At 59.9% G+C, this 17081-nt stretch overlaps 1 protein-coding gene and 1 long non-coding RNA gene across 3 annotated transcripts; both read left to right on the plus strand.

Annotated features, from left to right (window-relative positions):
* The first annotated feature begins 1304 nt into the window (after positions 1–1304).
* Positions 1305–7569, plus strand: LOC113995569 (scavenger receptor cysteine-rich type 1 protein M130-like). The gene is made up of 10 exons (XM_039390507.1): positions 1305–2053; positions 2564–3093; positions 3183–3500; positions 3574–3876; positions 3951–5201; positions 5290–5661; positions 5743–5886; positions 6037–6132; positions 6345–6428; positions 6692–7569. The coding sequence occupies exons 1-10, from the start codon at positions 1305–1307 to the stop codon at positions 7237–7239; spliced, it is 4395 nt and encodes a 1464-aa protein (XP_039246441.1). The 3' UTR covers positions 7240–7569.
* Positions 7570–12818: 5249 nt separating this feature from the next.
* Positions 12819–16036, plus strand: LOC120325105. 2 transcript variants are annotated; one of them, XR_005566929.1, is made up of 4 exons: positions 12819–12862; positions 13344–13473; positions 15046–15373; positions 15997–16036. It is a non-coding gene; the product is annotated as an uncharacterized LOC120325105 (long non-coding RNA). The 2 variants fall into 2 exon arrangements; XR_005566928.1 differs by having other exon boundaries at positions 12824–12862; positions 13261–13473.
* The last annotated feature ends 1045 nt before the right edge of the window (positions 16037–17081 follow it).

The following is a 17081-nucleotide window of genomic DNA, read 5'->3' on the forward strand; positions in this document are numbered from 1 at the left end:
GCTGAGGTAATGTTTATGAAAGGGAATGGCCATTCTCGGGGTAAAAAAGAGAAGAAGAAAAATTTTGGGGGTAGAACTTGATGTAATTTAGGGTAGAGAATGACCATTTAGAGGTAAAGTGAGGCAGTCAGTAGTGGACAAGTAGGGAAAATTTTTTTGGGTAAAATCAGAAGTAATCTGAAGCAGAGAGCATGTACATCATGGGGTAAACTGAGGTGATCAGTAGCGGACAGGGGAGGAAATTTGGGAGCGGACAGGGGAGGAAATTTGGGGGGAAAAGATTTGAGGTAATGTCCAGGGTAGAGAGTGAATATTTAGAGGTAAAAATGAGGCAATCAGTAGTGAACAGGAAGGGAAAATTTGGGGGATAAAATGTGGGGCAATGTGTAGGAGAGAATGAACATTTTGGGATAAACTGAGGCAGTCAGTAGTGGACAGGCAGGGAAAATTTTGGGGGGTAAAACTTGAGGTAATCTGTATTGGCAGAGAATGAACACTTTGAGGGAAAAATGAGGTAATCAGTAGTGGACAGGCAGAGAAAATTTTGGGGTAAAACTTGAAGTGCTCCATAAAAGTTCAGTGAATATTTTGGAGGGAAGATCCTAGGCAATCTCTAGAGGACAGAACAAACCTTTTTGGGATAAGATAGAGTTAATGAGGGGGGTTTTTTTGGTCATAAAATGTCCCTCAAGGAAAGGTGGTGGGAGCCAGGCAGGACAGCTCGCTGAGCCCCAGGGGAGGGACAGGCCCTGCTGGGGGGACACGAGCAGGGGGGAACCCCCAGGGCACAGAGGGGGCACGGGAAGCCCTCAAGGTTCGCCTGCTCATGGCTTTGGGGTGTCCTCTGCTTTTCTGGAAGAAGTTCTGTGGCACTGCAAGGGCAAGCAACACACAGGGAAGTGTGTTCTGGGTTTTTAATCTTTGCCACCTCGTGCTGTAAAAGCATCTTGCTCCAGGATTCATTTCTCCTCCCAGGGAGGTTTGGAGGTGCAGTGGTGCCCGCAGCTCCTTTGTGCACCAGCGAGGCCGAGCCCTGGCCCTGATTTGCCAGCCATGGGCAGGGGGCTCTGTGCCAGCCGGGGGAGCAGCGGGGCCCCCGTGGCAGAGAGGGCAGGGGGGCTGTGGAGCTGCCCCGGGGGGAGCGGGGGGGCCTTTCCTGGGCCGCCTCCAGCCCCCCTCGATCCCCGGGGCTGCGCTGCCGCCCCCGCCCACCGGGGGCCGCTGCCGTCGGTCCGTGAGGGAGCGGGAACGGGGAAGGGGGAAAAAGTCCCCCCGGCTCGGGCCGCAGGGAGCGGGAATGGGAAATGGGGAACGGGGAACGGGGAACGTCCCCTCGGCTCCCGGGGGCTCCGCACGGGGCGTGGTCACGGGCCGGGGCCATGGGCGGGGGGTCCGCATCTTTCTCCTGTGCCTTCCCCCCCAACCCGGGCCCCATTCCAGCGCTTGTGACGGACACGGTGCCGTGTCCTTGGAAGGGAGGGTTGGAAGGCGCTGACGGTGTCCCCGGGAACCACTGCCGGGGTCCCCGCCCGCCGCGGGGAGACCGGAGCTGTGCCGTCCCCTGCTGCCGGCCCGGCCGGGTCTCCGTGCGGGAGGGAGGGCCGGGCAGCTGTGGCAGGTCCATGCGACACCATGGGGACACCCCAGGGCTCTCCAGGGTTGGGAGCAGCCCCACAAGCCGCGGCGGGGTGACACGGGGGCGCTGGCAGGTGGCAGGTGCCCGGTCCCACGCGGGACTGGCGGCACGTGGCGGTGCCTGCGCCGCTGCAGGTGTGACCCCGCCGGGAACACGCTGTTCCCCGGCACTGGCACTGCTCGGCGCGGCCGGAGCGGCGGCTCAGCCCCGTCCTCACCCTCAGGCACAAGCGAGACCCCGAGGGAGCTGCTGCTCCCCCCTCCCGCACGCCTTGTTTGCGGTGGTGCTCGGTGCCGGCTCACCCAGGCGGGTGCCCCACCGAGTGGGTTCTGTGCCCCCCCGTGCCTTGCCCGTGCCCAGGTGCCGGCAGCGCAGAGCGGCGGCGTTATCGGTGCCGGCGCAGGTGGCAGGAGCCGCGTGCGGTCGGTGCCTCGGCCGCGTCCCCGGCGGGCGGTGACCGCCTCCTTCCTGCCCCGGCGGCGAGGCGAGCGCGGGGGCACAGCTGCGGCAGCCCCGCCATGTGCCACCGCCCGCGCGAGGCACCGGGACCCGCCGCCCCCGCGGGGAGCCGGGGGCTGCTCCCACCGCCCGGGGAGGGGGCACCCGGGGAGGGGGCCCCGGGGCTCTGCCTCCAGCCGCTCCTCGGGGCGGTCCCGTGGAGGCTCCGGCGGGATTGGAGCTGAATCCTGTCAGCGCGGGGATGGCTCTTGCCGGGCTCCAGCGGCAGAGTGGGACCCACGGGGGGAAACAGGAGGGGCCCCCCGGCCCAGGTGCTGGGGGGGGCGGCTCCCCCCGGGGACATCCGTGTGCCGGCCCACTGTGGCGAGGTGTGTGACGCCAGAAGCGGAGCCGAGCCTCATATTTGGGCACGAAGCAGGTTATTGGAGGCCGTGGCCCTGCAGCTGGGCGATCCCTCGGCTGATAAAGGCTCCCCTGGTGCTGCCGCCTGCACCGGCTCCGGCGCTGCCGCTACATCATCCCCTGCCTGCGCTGGGGGTGCGGGACCTGTCGGGGATGGGGCCGGTCCGGGTGCTGGGGCTGCTGCTGTGCCTGCAGCTGTGTGGGGGTGAGTGGCGGGGTGGTGGGAGCGGGGACCCGCCGGTGCCGGGCCCGGCTCAGGCCCCTCCGTGCCGCAGGCTCCGGGCAGCTGCGGCTGGTGGGGGGCGGCGGGCGCTGTGCCGGACGCGTGGAGGTGAATCACGACGGTGAGTGGGGCTCTGTCTGTGTCTACGACGTCGACTGGGAAGCCCGCTGGGCCACCGTGGTGTGCCGGCAGCTGGGCTGTGGCCGCGTGGCCTCGTCGTCCCCGTACGCCCCGTTCGGGCAGGGCAGCGGCCGGATCTGGCTCCAGCCCTTCTTCTGCGGTGGCACCGAGGAGGTGCTGGAGGAGTGTCCACACTTCGGATGGGGCCAGCACCACTGCGGCCACGAGCGGGATGTGGGGGTGACCTGCACAGGTGAGGGGGACAGGCTGGCTGTGCCGGGACACCCACCTCGTGCCGGGGTGTGCCAGGCAGGGCTGAGCTGTGCCGGTGTCCCGGTGCAGAGGCCGTGGAGCTGAGGCTGGTGGATGGCGGCGGTCCCTGCGCCGGGAGGGTGGAGGTGAAGCTGCGGGGACACTGGGGCTCGGTGGCAGATAACAACTGGGACATGGAGGACGCCGAGGTGGTGTGCCAGCAGCTGGGCTGTGGCTCGGCTGCCGGCGCCTACTCCGCCCGTGACCGCTTTGGCATTGGGGCTGGGCCCATCAACCTGGCCGTGGTGGACTGCAAGGGGGAGGAGGCCACACTCTGGGACTGCAAGATCCGCGGCTGGGGACCCTACAACGGTACCCATGAGTTCGACACCGCTGTCATCTGCCAAGGTAGGAGCTGGGCTGGGAGGGATGCAGCGGTCCCGGCACATCCCTCAGTGCCAACTCTGCACCGCTCCCACAGGGTTTTCCTGGCTGGTCGGAGGTGACAGAGCCTGTGCCGGGCGGTTGGAGGTGCGGCAGAGCCAGGCCTGGGTTGGTGTCTGTGCGGAGCACGTGGACATGAAGGTGGCCCAGGTGGTGTGCCGGGAGCTGGGCTGCGGCGCGGCGCTGGCCATCTCCGGCAGCGGCCGGTTTGGGGCGGGAACGGGGCCGCTGTGGGAGGGGGGGTTCAACTGCACCGGCAGCGAGCCCCTCCTCAGCGCCTGCGCCCGGTGGGTGCCCCACAGCCAGGGCTGCACTGGCCACGCCACCATCATCTGCTCCCGTAAGCACCGGGGACACCGGGGGGTGTTGGGGGTCCCCTCAGCATCACCCCACTGAAGGCCCTTTCTGCCACAGCCTACACGGGCTTCCGGCTGGGGAACAGCAGCTCGGGCTGTGCCGGGCGGGTGGAGGTGGCGGTGAGGGGCACGTGGGGGTCCGTCTGCGCCACCGACTGGGACCTGCCCGATGCCGACGTCCTGTGCCGCCACCTGGGCTGTGGCCACGCCGTCACCGTGCCCCCGGGAGGCTCCTTCGGCAGCGGGGACGGGCCGCTGAGGCCGGACGCCTTCGGCTGCAGCGGGAGCGAGCGGCACCCGGGCGAGTGCCCCGTGGCGGTGCTGGGGGAGCCCCCCTGCACCCCGGGGAACGCCGCCGCCGTCAACTGTTCAGGTCTGTGTGGCGCCTGTGGGAAGAGCCTCCAAGGGCTTTTGGGACACCCCAGGAACTGGGAGCGGAGCACTCAGGGCTGTTTTGGGATGAGGGGAGGGCTGAACCAGGTGCCACAGCCCCACGGCACTGCTGGTGATTTTTCAGGCACTGAAGGCACCGTCAATTCCATGCGGCTGGTGGAGGGTGAGAGCCGGTGTGACGGGCGGCTGGAGGAGGCCATAACCACCCCAGCCTGGCGCCGTGTGCCTGTGGAGCAGTGGAAGAGATGGGATGTCGACATGGTGTGTGCTGTGCTGGGTTGTGGCCTGCCAAAGGAGATCTACACAGCCTTGGGTATGGCACCCACTGCACTGACCAGCAGCGCCAGGGAGGTGGATGTCGTGACGGAGGAGACGGATGTCGTGACGAGGGAGATGTACGACATCTCGGGGATGGGCCCTGAGCTGATCAGGAGCCTCGAGGAGACGGAGGACGTGGCAGAGGAGATCTCCGATGTGTTAGGGATGGGCCCTGCACCAACCAGCAGCCCTGAGGAGATGGTCATCGTCTGCTCAGGTGGGTGTCCCGAGAAGGGCCGGGGTGCTGGTGCCCCGAGCAGCCCCCAGCCCGGTCCTTCCGTGCCCGCAGGCAGCCGGCGGGTGAGGCTGGCAGGCGGTGCCGGGCGCTGCGCCGGGCGCGTGGAGGTCTATGCCGGTGGCACCTGGAGCAGCGTGTGCCAGGAGCGCTGGGACCTGCGGGCCGCCGCCGTTGTGTGCCGGGAGCTGGGCTGTGGCGCGGCACTGGAGGCCCCCGGCTCGGCGCGCTTCGGCCCCGGCGCGGGGACAGCGTGGCCGTACGTGGTTGAGTGCGCCGGGAGCGAGGAGTCTCTCTGGGAATGCCCACGCTCGGAACAGCGCGAGTGCGAGCGCGGGGCCGGGGCCGGGGCCGTCTGCTCAGGTGAGTGTCGGGTGTCCCCGGGGCCGGGAGCAGCAGAGCCCCCCGGGGGGTTCCCGTCCGTGCCGTGACCCCCCCGCACCCCTCGCAGAGCAGCTCTCCCTGCGGCTGGCGGGCGGGCGCGGGCGCTGCAGCGGGTACCTGGAGCTGCTCCACAACGGCACCTGGGGCCGCGTGTGCGCCACCGGCACCAGCCCCGGCACCGCCGCCGCCGTCTGCCGGCAGCTGGGCTGTGGGGACGGGGGGCAGCTGGCACCCGTACCCGCCCAGCAGCCGGCCCCCGCCTGGCTGGCCTGGGTGGGCTGCGAGGAGGGGGCCCGCTCGCTCTGGGGGTGCCCCTCGGCACCCTGGCACCTGCAGGCCTGCGGCCCCGGAGGGGACACCTACGTGGCTTGTGCGGAGGACAGTGACAACCCCAGCGAGACAGCCAGCACCCCGTGCCCGGACGGGGCCACCTGCACAGGTAGCTCTGCCCGTGCCAGCAGCCCCCCCGCCGGGCCGGCTGGGATCCCCCTGCCCTCACTGCCTGGCCGTGTCCCCACAGCTGTCCCCAGCAGCAGCGGCCCTGCGGTGGCCAGGGGGACTGTGCCGGTGGCAGTGGTGCTGTGCGTGGTCCTGGGGACGCTGCTGTGCCTGGCCCTGGGCGCCCTGGCCGTGCTGATATGCCGTGCCCGCGCTTGGCGCCGAGGTGGGTCCCGGCGGGTGGGTGCCGGGGCAGAGCCGCTTTGGGGGTTCAGGGGCTCCCCCCGTGTGGAACGGCTCGGAGGGTGGGCAGTGGGTGACCCCGGTGCCACCCACGGTGCCCACGGCCCTGGGAGAGCGCTGCCTCTTGTTGCAGGTGCCGGCAGAGCCGTGGGTGCCATCCCCGACGCCATCTACGAGGAGCTGGACTACAGAGCGATGCCGGAGTACCAGGAGGTGCCCAGTCGCCCAGGTCGGTGCAGCCCCCGTGCCCCAGCTCTGCCCGGACAGGGGGGCTCTGCCCCACAGTCCCACCGCGGCAGCGGGTCCTGGTGGCACAGCACTGGCTCCTCCCCGTGGTGTGGGGGGTCCCTGGGTCCCATCACAGCCGTGCTCTGTGGCTGAGGTTGTGTCACCCGCGGTGCCGCCTCTGGACACCCCCAACACTCTGTTTTCCCCCTGCAGGTTCCCCGCGGGAGGGCTCAGTGAAGAAGCTGCTGTGTTACACCGGGGACAGCGTGGAGGGGAGTGACACCGGGGCAGCCCCAGGTAGGGGCACAGGGCAGGAACCCAGCGGGGAGCGCTGGGGACAGGGGACACGGCAGGGCTGGGGAGCTGAGGGGACACGTCCCCCCTCGTTAGTGGGCAGAGAAGCATCGCCCTTCCCTGAGGGACCAAGGGACACCAACACATCCCTGGTGGCACAGCGAGAGCGGGATGGCACAGCCATAGGGGGATGGCACAGCCGGAGGGGGATGGCACAGCCAGTCCCTGCCATGGCCACCGGGTCAGTGCCATGTACCCCGTGCCAGTCCCAGCCTCCCCTGCCCTGCCTGGGCATGGAACCCCGGACGGCTACGATGATGCCACAGCTGGAACCTCGGATGGCTACGACGATGCCATGGCTGGAACCCTGGATGGCTACGACGATGCCATGGCTGGAACCCTGGATGGCTACGACGATGCCACGGCCGTGCCAGAGGAGTCCCCCGCTCCCAGCACTGGGGACATCTCCGAGGGGGTGGCACAGAGGGGCTGGATCTGTGTCCCACCCACAGGTAAGAGGTACCACAGCTGCCCTATCTGCCCTGGAGAGCCACTGCACAGGGGTTTGGCTACGGTGGCGAGCTGGGATCCATCAGCAGATCCACAGAGGCTGCAGAAACACAGAAACACCCCAGGTGGGGTCTGGAGGGGGGACACGGAACTGTCCCCCTCAGGCACCTGCCTTTGCTGTCCCCAAGGTGGGAGCTGCCCCCCTCCAAGTCCCCCCGGAGCCACAAGGGACCCCCCGGGACAGCCCTCGGGGCACAGGGACTGTGATGATGTCGGCACCGGCGCCCCGGGGATGTTGCAGTGAGGATGTCCCGGCCACGTCCCATCCCTGGGGACACGTGTGCAGGGTAGGGGGCTCTGTGTCATCATCTCTGATAATGTCATTTGGGGCACTCCGGTGTCACTGGGGGGGTGATGTTGTGGTGGAGAATATGAGTGGGGAATCAAGGGGGTCATGTGGGTTCCCCCAGAAGGGAGTGGACAGCCCAAAAATGCCTAAAAATTCATAAGGAGGGGTTGTGTGTCTGTAAAATACTAACACCTTCTAAATTTGTTATTTTTAAATCTATTGATGAATAATATCAATTCATATGAAAACTGATTTCAAAATAAAACCCCCTACCTGTTATAATATTTACAGGATTTTGAGATATGAGAAATTCCAAACGTGGATCCACAGGGTTTGAAAATTAAAATAAAACTTTTGTACGAATACGTTAAACACTGAAGGGCTGGAAAATGCGAGGCAGGCACTCGCTGTGCAGCAGCAGGGGCAGCTCGGTGTGTCGGGGGTTGTTCCTGTCCCCTCCCTGTCACCCCAGGGCGGTGGCACCGAGCGGGGAAGGAGCGGCCGGGCCGGGCTGGGGCCGGGGGAGTTCCCGGGGCACCCGGGACTTGTGGTCTCCCGTCTCTCCCGGGGGGGTAAAATGAACATTTTGAGTTAAAACCGAGGCAATTAGTGAAGGACATTCTGCAGGGGAAATCGAGGTTCTCCCAGCGGGACAGGAAGGGACAATTCTGGGGTAAAACCTGAGCTGGGCAGGGGAGGTTTGGGGGTCAAACCTGAGTTCCTGTGCAGGGGGCAGAAGAGGGAAAAGCAGAGGCAAATTGGGAGGGGGAGCAGAGGTGACATTTTCCATAGAATTGCTGAGGTAATTTGGATGAAACAAAATCACCTTTTTTGTGGGGTGAATCCAGGAGTAGCTTAGCGAGGAAAAAGGAGCCTTTCTGAGAGAAAGGCTGGGAACTCATTGATGACCGAGGCAGAATTTTGGACAGAAAACTTGGGCTTCCTTAGAGGGGACAGAGGTGACCCTTTTAGCTGAAAACTGGGGGTAATTTAGAGGGGACACGACCACTGTTTTATGTAGGAAAGGGGGGGGTGATGTAGAGGGGAGAAAGGTGGCATTTCAGAGGGAGTGGCTGAGCTGGTTGGTAATGGCCGAGATGGACTGCCAGCTGCAGACTGAGCCTGGGGCCTGAATACTTTCCAGTCAGCAGGGGCTGTTCCCAAATGCCATCCCCTGGCTCATAACTCGGTAAGATTGTGTTCCTCCAAGCCAACCCCCAGGTGCAGCTTTGGTGCTCCTGTGTGCACCTCTCGCCTTTGCCTCCTGAGACCATCCCTGTGTTGCAGCTCAATAAAGTCCATTTTGGTGTTTATTGGTTTTGATTAGTGCGTGTAACAAAAGTACTGCTCAGTTTTCCTAAACTATTCCCCTCCTTCAATAGCTGCATCATTGGTCCAAAATTTATGTTCCTGACAATCCTTTTCCAGCAGGAAACACCATTTTCCTTTTCCGGGTTGTTGGCAGGGCGGGGCCGCGCGGAGGGAACGGGGGCGGGGCCGCGCCGAGGGGCGGGGCCGCAGGGCCGGGCGGGCTGGGATTGGGCGGAGGCGCTCGAGCGCTGATTGGGCAGCGCTGCCGGGCCGCGGTATAAAGGGCCGGCGGGGCGGGTGCGGGCGGTTGTGTGTGAGGGCTGAGGGTGCGGCTCCGCTGCTGCCCGGGCTGCGGAGGGGAGAGCGCCTTGGCCGCTGGGTTTGTGACCGGGGGAACTGGGGGGCGTTTAGGGGCGCGTTGTGCTGGGCAGGGGGGGCCGGGTGAGCCCGTTACCTGCCGGGTAACCCCGGGGGAGCCGTGGCAGGGCTGCGGGGCTGTTGCTCTCTGGGTGTCTCAGGGTTTGCTTCGGAATCCCAAAGCCTTTCCCCGTGCAGGGTTAGGAGGCAAAGACTGGTCTCTCGGCAAAGACTTAGTTTCTTGGTGCTGCATTAATGCTCTTTGCTCCTTCTCTGTCCAGCCGTGCCCTCCCTGGGGCTCAGCTCAGGTCCGTGCCCAGCGGCTGGTGGAGTGTGGCGAGTTGTGCTTCCTGCCGGGCGGGAGCTGCCTTGGGAAGCTGCTCTGTCCCCACGGCTGTGCCGAGCTGGGAGCTTGGACAGGTAAGGGCAGGGCCCGTCCTGCCGGTGAGAATTGGGTTTGGCTGGGGGAGGATGGAATGGAGTGTGTGCCTGTTAACTCCACGGAGAGCCAACAGCTGGGAGAGACCCCGAGCAGGTTTGGTGCCACGAGAGCAGCTTCAAAAGACCTTGAGTGTTGGAGAAATGTCCAGGAAAACTGGTTTCCTTTTTGCAAGGACAGGGGGTTGCTTTGCTCTCTAGCAAGAATACTTACCTTGGGATGTGCAGGGTGAGGAAATGTTGGCCCCGTGTGGGCTGGAGCAAAGGTGTGTGGGTGGCTGTGTGTGACAGCCGTGGGTGTGCAGGAAGGGGGTTCTGGTGCCATTGGAGCTGCCAGGGAGCCAAAAAGGGCACAGTTGTCTGAAAAAGGCAAAAGCTCTGTTGGTCTCTCTTGACATCTGCACCAAAGGAGATGCAAATTTTCCCCTTCTTGGTTGCACAAAGCTCCCAGCAAAGGAAGCTTTGGATTCCTCCCAAGCTTTATGCTAAAGGTTTCCTTGCTCTCTCAGCAGGATGTCGAGTGCCACCGTGTCCCTGAGGTCACCCTTTCTCCTGTTGGGAGAGCACGAGGTGGATGGAAAGGATCCCCAGGCATCTGCAGGCACAAGGGACTCGTACAGCTGTGCTTTTCCTACAGCCCTCATGAGAGGGACTTTGAGGGTACCATGGGTAATGTGCCAGCTCTCCTGCTGGAGTTTTGTCTGCTATTTTTGAACACAAAGAAGAGAATTAAAGTCAGATCTGTTCTGGAGCGTGTTACACTTGTGCAAAGCTCCTTCCCTCTGTTTATGTTCTGTTTTGGAAAGCACAGCCTGGGGTTCCTGAGCACTTCCTGTTAAATGATTCCATGAAAATAATTTTGTACTGAAAGTGGAAAGGAGCTGTCTGTTGGAGGTCAGATGTCCATGATAAAAGCTTTATGTTTTTTCAGTCAGTAAGATCCCAAAATATCTTAGAGTGTAGGAATGCCTGGCTTCTAAAACATACCAATTGAGTCTTAGAGGCTTATCTGAAGAGCTGATTTCAGGCAGCAGAATTGGCCCCCAGGAGGGACTCTGTGCCTGCTCTCCCGTGGCTCCAAGGGATCTCTGGCCCTTCACGCCGGCACCGAGATTTGCTCGGGAAGGGCCTCAGATCCCCGGACCAGTCTGGGACACAGGCAAGATCCCCCTGCAGTTTAGGACCAACTTGGCCCCCTGGAGGGACAGTGCTGTGGGTGCCCCCCGGGTTGGGGCACCCCGAGGACTCCAGCGCGCACCGAAAGGATTCTTCGGGGAGATCCTCGGGGTGCCCGGCCCTGGGGACCTCAAAGCAAGGTCCCTGCAATGGATTCAGGCATTGCTGAGAGTATCCCAGGGGTCCCTGTCCCTGCTAGACATGGAGCTCTCTAATGGGCTGGAATTGGGTGATAAAAGTGGTGCTCCAAGTGCCAAAGAAATGTGGGATTGGGATGAAGAAATGAGCAGGGAGGGTCCAATTGGCTGTTTTCTCTGGAATGGGACTGTAAGAGCTGCAGGAGTGCCAGGTGTGTGTTCCAGTCCCCAGCATTTGGTTTGCACCTGTCCTGCTCAGACACAGGTCCAACTTGCTCAGTCCTTAACACAGTAGAGGGAGAATTAAGGACTGGCACTGTTAAGGTGTTTGGTGTGACAGGGGTTAAACTGGGAAAACATTGGGTGATTCCTCAGTTTGTCTGTTTGCCAAACTCCCCCAAACCTGTGCTAGGAAGAGACTGATTGGAAAAGTTGAGGCAGAAAGGAAATTGAAAACTGGGGCTATTGACACTGTAATTGCTGAAACTCAATGTGTCCAAACAGCAGCTCTTGTTGTGCAGGGAATAACTCCTGTCAGCAGCAAGGTCCCGACTGAAGTGGCAGCTGCAGTTGTTGCTGTGGTGTGGGCCAGTGGAACTGCAGGAGAGTGGAAGAGGGCAGAACCTGTAGGTATTACCCCTGGTGTGGGATCTCTCCTGGTAAGGCCAAGCCAGTATCCTTTAAAATCAGAATGCCAGCCTGGATTGGTTGCAGGAACAGCTGAATTTGCTCCTCCTGGTTTGCTTGTAGAAGGTGAATGCCGGAACCTGCCAAGGAAACCACTGGCCAAGGGGATTGATTAGTGCAGGACCTGAGAGAACCCCCTGAAATGACAACCTGGAGTAGTTTCCAGGATTAGATTGCAAAGATGGTCTTGGCTGCATGTCCTTGAGCAAGGAAAGCCAAGAAAGCTTTGCTTTTGCAGGAGAAACTGGGGCAAGCGGGCAGGAAGCAAAGAAGCCCCCTGACTCCTCCCTGAGCCCCAGGCAGCCCCTGAACTGCCTCCCTGGGAATGGTGGGACGGGCTGGACTCTGGATTGCTCCCTCTGCATGTGTGGTAAGACTGTTAGGGCAACTTTTCCAAGAGCCTGTAAGCATTTGCTGCCTTGGCTAGATGGTGCAAGGGCAGCCTTTAAGCAGCTGAAGCCTTCCCTGAGGAGAGCTCTGGGTCTGCCAGATGTGTGAGAACTGTTGGCAGCATCTTTGGTGGGGAGGGCAAAGAAAGGCCAAGGTGTGCAGTGACCCCCCTGAGAAGGGACTTTGAGTTAATGGCATCCCTGCAAGTGAACTTTGTGGGCTGTTCCCCCTGTAGGGCAGGTGATAGTCCCAGCTACAGGGATGGGAAAAATAGTTAAAAGGGAGCCCCAAAAGCTGGAAATCCTCCTGGAGGCTCCTGGCAAAGAGAGTTTGCTGAGTTCCCCCTGACAGAAGGACAGTGACAGCTTTTGAGTGCTGGTAGATCCTTTGAATAGATAGCCTTGAGTGTGTCCTTGTTGCCCCAGCAGGCCTTGTCCAACTCCCCATATTGCAGGGGATATAGATATTAAAGTTGAAAATGCTCTTCCTAATCCTTTGTTGTCTTGAGGCTCTCCCCTGAGGAACTGCAGGAACTCCTGGTGCCGCCTGGGCCGATGGATTGGACGCCCCAGCCCCTCCGTTCCTGCCCAGCCCCTGGGGCCGTGTCCAGTGGTGGCACTGCCAGCCCTGCAGGGGAAGTGGGAAGGGCCTTTGCAGGTCCTGTGGGTCACATTTATAGCAGGTAAAATTGCAGTAAAAGGACCTGGGGTCTGTTATTCTTGAGTTCAGAAAGCTCCTTTTGGTTGGTGAGCAGAACCAAGTGGATCCTTCAGAGTTCCCATCTGTGTTTGTGTGTCAGCCTGTGTTAGGATTCAGGGCTGTCAGTTGTTGTCACTGAGGAGTCAAACTGTGCTTGAAATAAGGAGACCCTGGCCTGATGGCCCAGTGTCAAGGCAAAAGGGGGAATGATATGTGAGTGTTGAGATGTAACAAGGGCTAATCCTTTTTGCAGTGGGATGGAGCCTGGAAAGTGCCCAGAGCTGAGCCCAGGGATTGAAAGGGACCAAGCAAGGGAGGTGAAGAAAGAAGGAAGAAGGGAAGTGAGGCAGCAGCCAAGCAGCACCAAGTTGCTGTGTAAGCAGGTGAGTTGTGCTGAGGTTCCTCAGGCAGGCCCTGAGGACTTGGAGGGCTCCAGACAGAGCAGACCTGGGAAGGCCCTCGGTGAAGCCCCTCAGAAACCTGAAGCCCCTGAGCCTTTTTGGGAGCCTGAGCTATTGCAGCCCTGGGGATGGCTTTGGTTTCCTTCTCTCCTCAGAGTAAAACTGTCCAGGGGAGTCTGTGATCTCCCTGATTGTTGTATCATAACTGAAACTTGGAAGAAAGTTGACCTTGTGTCATTTCCCAACTGACTTGGCCGGGTTGAACCAGCAGTGCCAGATTGTTGTGGTGTGCAGGTTATTGTTTGTGTCTGAGCAGTTTGGGGTTGATTTGCCAAGGGAGGCCATGGAATGTTCTGGTATTTTTGTCCCAATATTTGTAGGCAGTGCCCTGGATTAGTTGATTTCTGCCTCACTCCCTGATGTCTGAGTTTGGAGATGTACCAAGAACTGGTAGTTTTTGCAGTGGGATGTTCCCTAGAAACTGCACAGAGCTGAGCCAAGGAACTTAAAGGGACTGAGCAAGCAAAGGCAAGAAAGAATGAAGAAGGGAACTGAGGCAGCAGCCAAGCAGCACCAAGTTCCTCTACAACCAGGTGAGTTGTGTTGAAGTTGCTAAGGTGGTCACTGAGAACTTTGGGGGCTGCAGGCACAGGTGACCACCAGAGACCCCCGATGGAGCCCCTCAGAGACCTTATAAGGGTTTGTGTATGTGGGAACAGGTGTTGGGAATGTCCTGAATGTGGAACAGGAATGCAGGGAAGGAAAATGAACCCTCCTGTAATGCTGACCCCTCCCATCAGCTGCAGTGGAGACCCCTCCGTGTGCCCTTTGGGAGCGGATTGCCAGGACCCCCGTGGGGCTGGGATCATGGCAGGGTGTTGTAAGCAAGGAATGCCTGGCTTGGAAAACTCACCAGCTGAGCCTTAGAGGCTTCTTTGAAGAGCTGATTTCAGGCAGCAGAATTGGCCCCCAGGAGGGACTCTGTGCCTGCTCTCCCGTGGCTCCAAGGGATCTCTGGCCCTTCACGCCGGCACCGAGATTTTCTCGGGAAGGGCCTCAGATCCCCGGACCAGTCTGGGACACAGGCAAGATCCCCCTGCAGTTTAGGACCAACTTGGGCCCCCTGTAGGGACAGTGCTGTTGGTGCCCCCCGGGTTGGGGCACCCCGAGGACTCCAGCGCGCACCGAAAGGATTCTTCGGGGAGATCCTCGGGGTGCCCGGCCCTGGGGAGCTCAAAGCAAGGTCCCTGCCATGGATTCAGGCATTGCTGAGAGTATCCCAGGGGTCCCTGTCCCTGCTAGACATGGAGCTCTCTAATGGGCTGGAATTGGGTGATAAAAGTGGTGCTCCAAGTGCCAAAGAAGTGTGGGATTGGGATTAAGAAATGAGCAGGGAGGGTCCAATTGGCTGTTTTCTCTGGAATGTGACTGTGAGAGCTGCAGGAGTGCCAGGTGTGTGTTCCAGTCCCCAGCATTTGGTTTGCACCTGTCCTGCTCAGACACAGGTCCAACTTGCTCAGTCCTTAACCCAAGAGAGGGAGAATGAAGGGCTGGCCGTGTTCAGGTGATTGGTGTGACAGGGGTCAAACTGGGAAAACATTGGGTGATTCCTCAGTTTGTCTGTTTGCCAAACTCCCCCAAACCTGTGCTAGGAAGAGATGGACTGGGAAAGTTGAGTCAGAAATGAAATTGAAAACTGGAGCTATTGACACTCTAATAGCTGTAACTAAACGTGTCCAAGCAGCAGCTCTTGTTTTGCAGGTGTCATAGTTTGAAATTGGCTCCCCTTGAGAGTTTGAGAGGCTCAGAGGTGTTTGGGTGCCAGGGCAGTGTTCCCTGGAGAGCCAGTCACCACTCATGTTGTTTGCTTCTGCTCAAAATCATAGAGCACAGCACGGGAAGCTGTTGGCAGTCCTGTCTTGGTTGTTTTGCTGTTGGTGTCTGCTGTGTGTAGGTGTTGAAGGCCAGGGGGTGGCTGGGCTCTCTCTCTCTCACCCTCCGGGGGGAAGAGGGGGGCCCTGCAGCCCCCCCAACTCTGCTTGGGCCAGAGTTAAGTGGCAGCATTTGGAGTGTGTGCTGTGAAGGAAGAGATTCACAGCCCCTGAGGGAAGAGGAGAGAGGCAGGCTCTGCAGCCAAGCCCTCTCTCCCCCCTCCTTTTCTGCAGGGAAGCTGTAGAGGGGGGCTCTTCCTTTCCCTGCACTGTAGGTGCAGGAGAGGCTCACCACTGAAGCTGAGCCAGGAGACTGGGCCGTGGAGGTAGGCCCGGCGCTCGGGGAAGAGTCCCAGGTGGAATTGGAGCCGAGCCCAGAGCTGGGGAGCTGCTGCCAAAGCTGAGCGGGGGCAGCCGAGAACTGCTGTGGAGGAAGGAAGATTCCAGGCCGGGGACCTGGATAAGCTGCACTGCAGCAGCCCCTGGACCAAGGGGAGACCCCCAGAGGGAGAGATCACCAGCAGCAGAAGAGCAAGGACTCACAGCTGTCTTCTTGGAGTTGGTGAGGAGAGAAACTGAACAACCAACTGGAACTTGGGGAGGGGGGAGCGCTCAGGAGCCCAGAACACTCCCACAGCAAAAGACTGTGTTAGGTATCAGCCTTGAAAAGCTGCTCCTGGACTAAAGTAGTTAAAAGGAGGGGCTTGAAAGGACTGAGTGACAGAAATGTAATATATATATATATAGTTGCCTTCAGTTTATATAGTATTTGTTTGTGTAAATAAATGTATATACTTCCCCCTTCCCCTACAGAAGCCTCTGGTCTGAAAGTTTCTCTCCGGTGTTTGGATAAATTGTGTGAAGGGTGGGGCGAGGCCTGCAAATTGGATTTTACATTTCTAATGTGGCTCAAACTGCCACATAGGGCCAAGCCAGTATCCTTTAAAATCAGAATGCCAGCTGGATTGGTTGCAGGAACAGCTGAATTTGCTCCTCCTGGTTTGCTTGTAGAAGGTGAATTCAAGAACCTGCCAAGAAACCAATGGCCAAGGGGATTGATTAGTGCAGGACGTGAGAGAACCCCCTGAAATGACAACCTGGAGTAGTTTCCAGGATTAGATTGCAAAGATGGCCTTGGCTGCATGTCCTTGAGCAAGGAAAGCCAAGAAAGCTTTGCTTTTGCAGGAGAAACTGGGGCAAGCGGGCAGGAAGAAGAGAAGCCCCGTGACTCCTCCCTGAGCCCCAGCAGCCCCTGAACTGCCTCCCTGGGAATGGTGGGACGGGCTGGACTCTGGATTGCTCCCTCTGCATGTGTGGTAAGACTGTTAGGGCAACTTTTCCAAGAGCCTGTAAGCATTTGCTGCCTTGGCTAGATGGTGCAAGGGCAGCCTTTAAGCAGCTGAAGCCTTCCCTGAGGAGAGCTCTGGGTCTGCCAGATGTGTCAGAAGTGTTGGAAGCATCTTTGGTGGGGAGGGCAAAGAAAGGCCAAGGTGTGCAGTGACCCCCCTGAGAAGGGACTTTGAGTTAATGGCATCCCTGCAAGTGAACTTTGTGGGCTGTTCCCCCTGCAGGGCAGGTGATAGTCCCAGCTACAGTGATGGGAAAAATAGTTAAAAGGGAGCCCCAAAAGCTGGAAATCCTGCTGGAGGCTCTTGGCAAAGAGAGTTGGCTGAGTTCCCCCTGACAGAAGGACAGTGACAGCTTTTGAGTGCTGGTAGATCCTTTGAATAGATAGCCTTGAGTGTGTCCTTGTTGCACCAGTGGGCCTTGTCCAACTCCCCATATTCCAGGAGATAGACGTATTAAAGTTTGAAATGCTCTTCCTAATCCTTTGTTGTCTTGAGGCTCTCCCCTCAGGAACTGCAGGAACTCCTGGTGCCGCCTGGGCCGATGGATTGGACGCCCCAGCCCCTCCGTTCCTGCCCAGCCCCTGGGGCCGTGTCCAGTGGTGGCACTGCCAGCCCTGCAGGGGAAGTGGGAAGGGCCTTTGCAGGTCTTGTGGGTCACATTGATAGCAGGTAAAGTTGCAGTAAAAGGACCTGGGGTCTGTTCTCCTTGAGTTCAGAAAGCTCCTTTTGGTTGGTGAGCAGAACCAAGTGGATCCTTCAGAGTTCCCATCCGTGTTTGTGTCTCAGCCTGTGTTAGGATTCAGGGCTGTCAGTTGTTGTCACTGAGGAGTCAAACTGTGCTTGAAATAAGGAGACCCTGGCCTGATGGCCCAGTGTCAAGGCAAAAGGGGGAATGATATCTGAGTGTTGAGATGTAACAAG

Source organism: Pipra filicauda, unplaced genomic scaffold, assembly GCF_003945595.2.
Source record: "Pipra filicauda isolate LSUMZ 115617 unplaced genomic scaffold, ASM394559v2 scaffold82_size2718185_pilon, whole genome shotgun sequence".
NCBI classification, from domain to species: Eukaryota; Metazoa; Chordata; class Aves; order Passeriformes; family Pipridae; genus Pipra; species Pipra filicauda.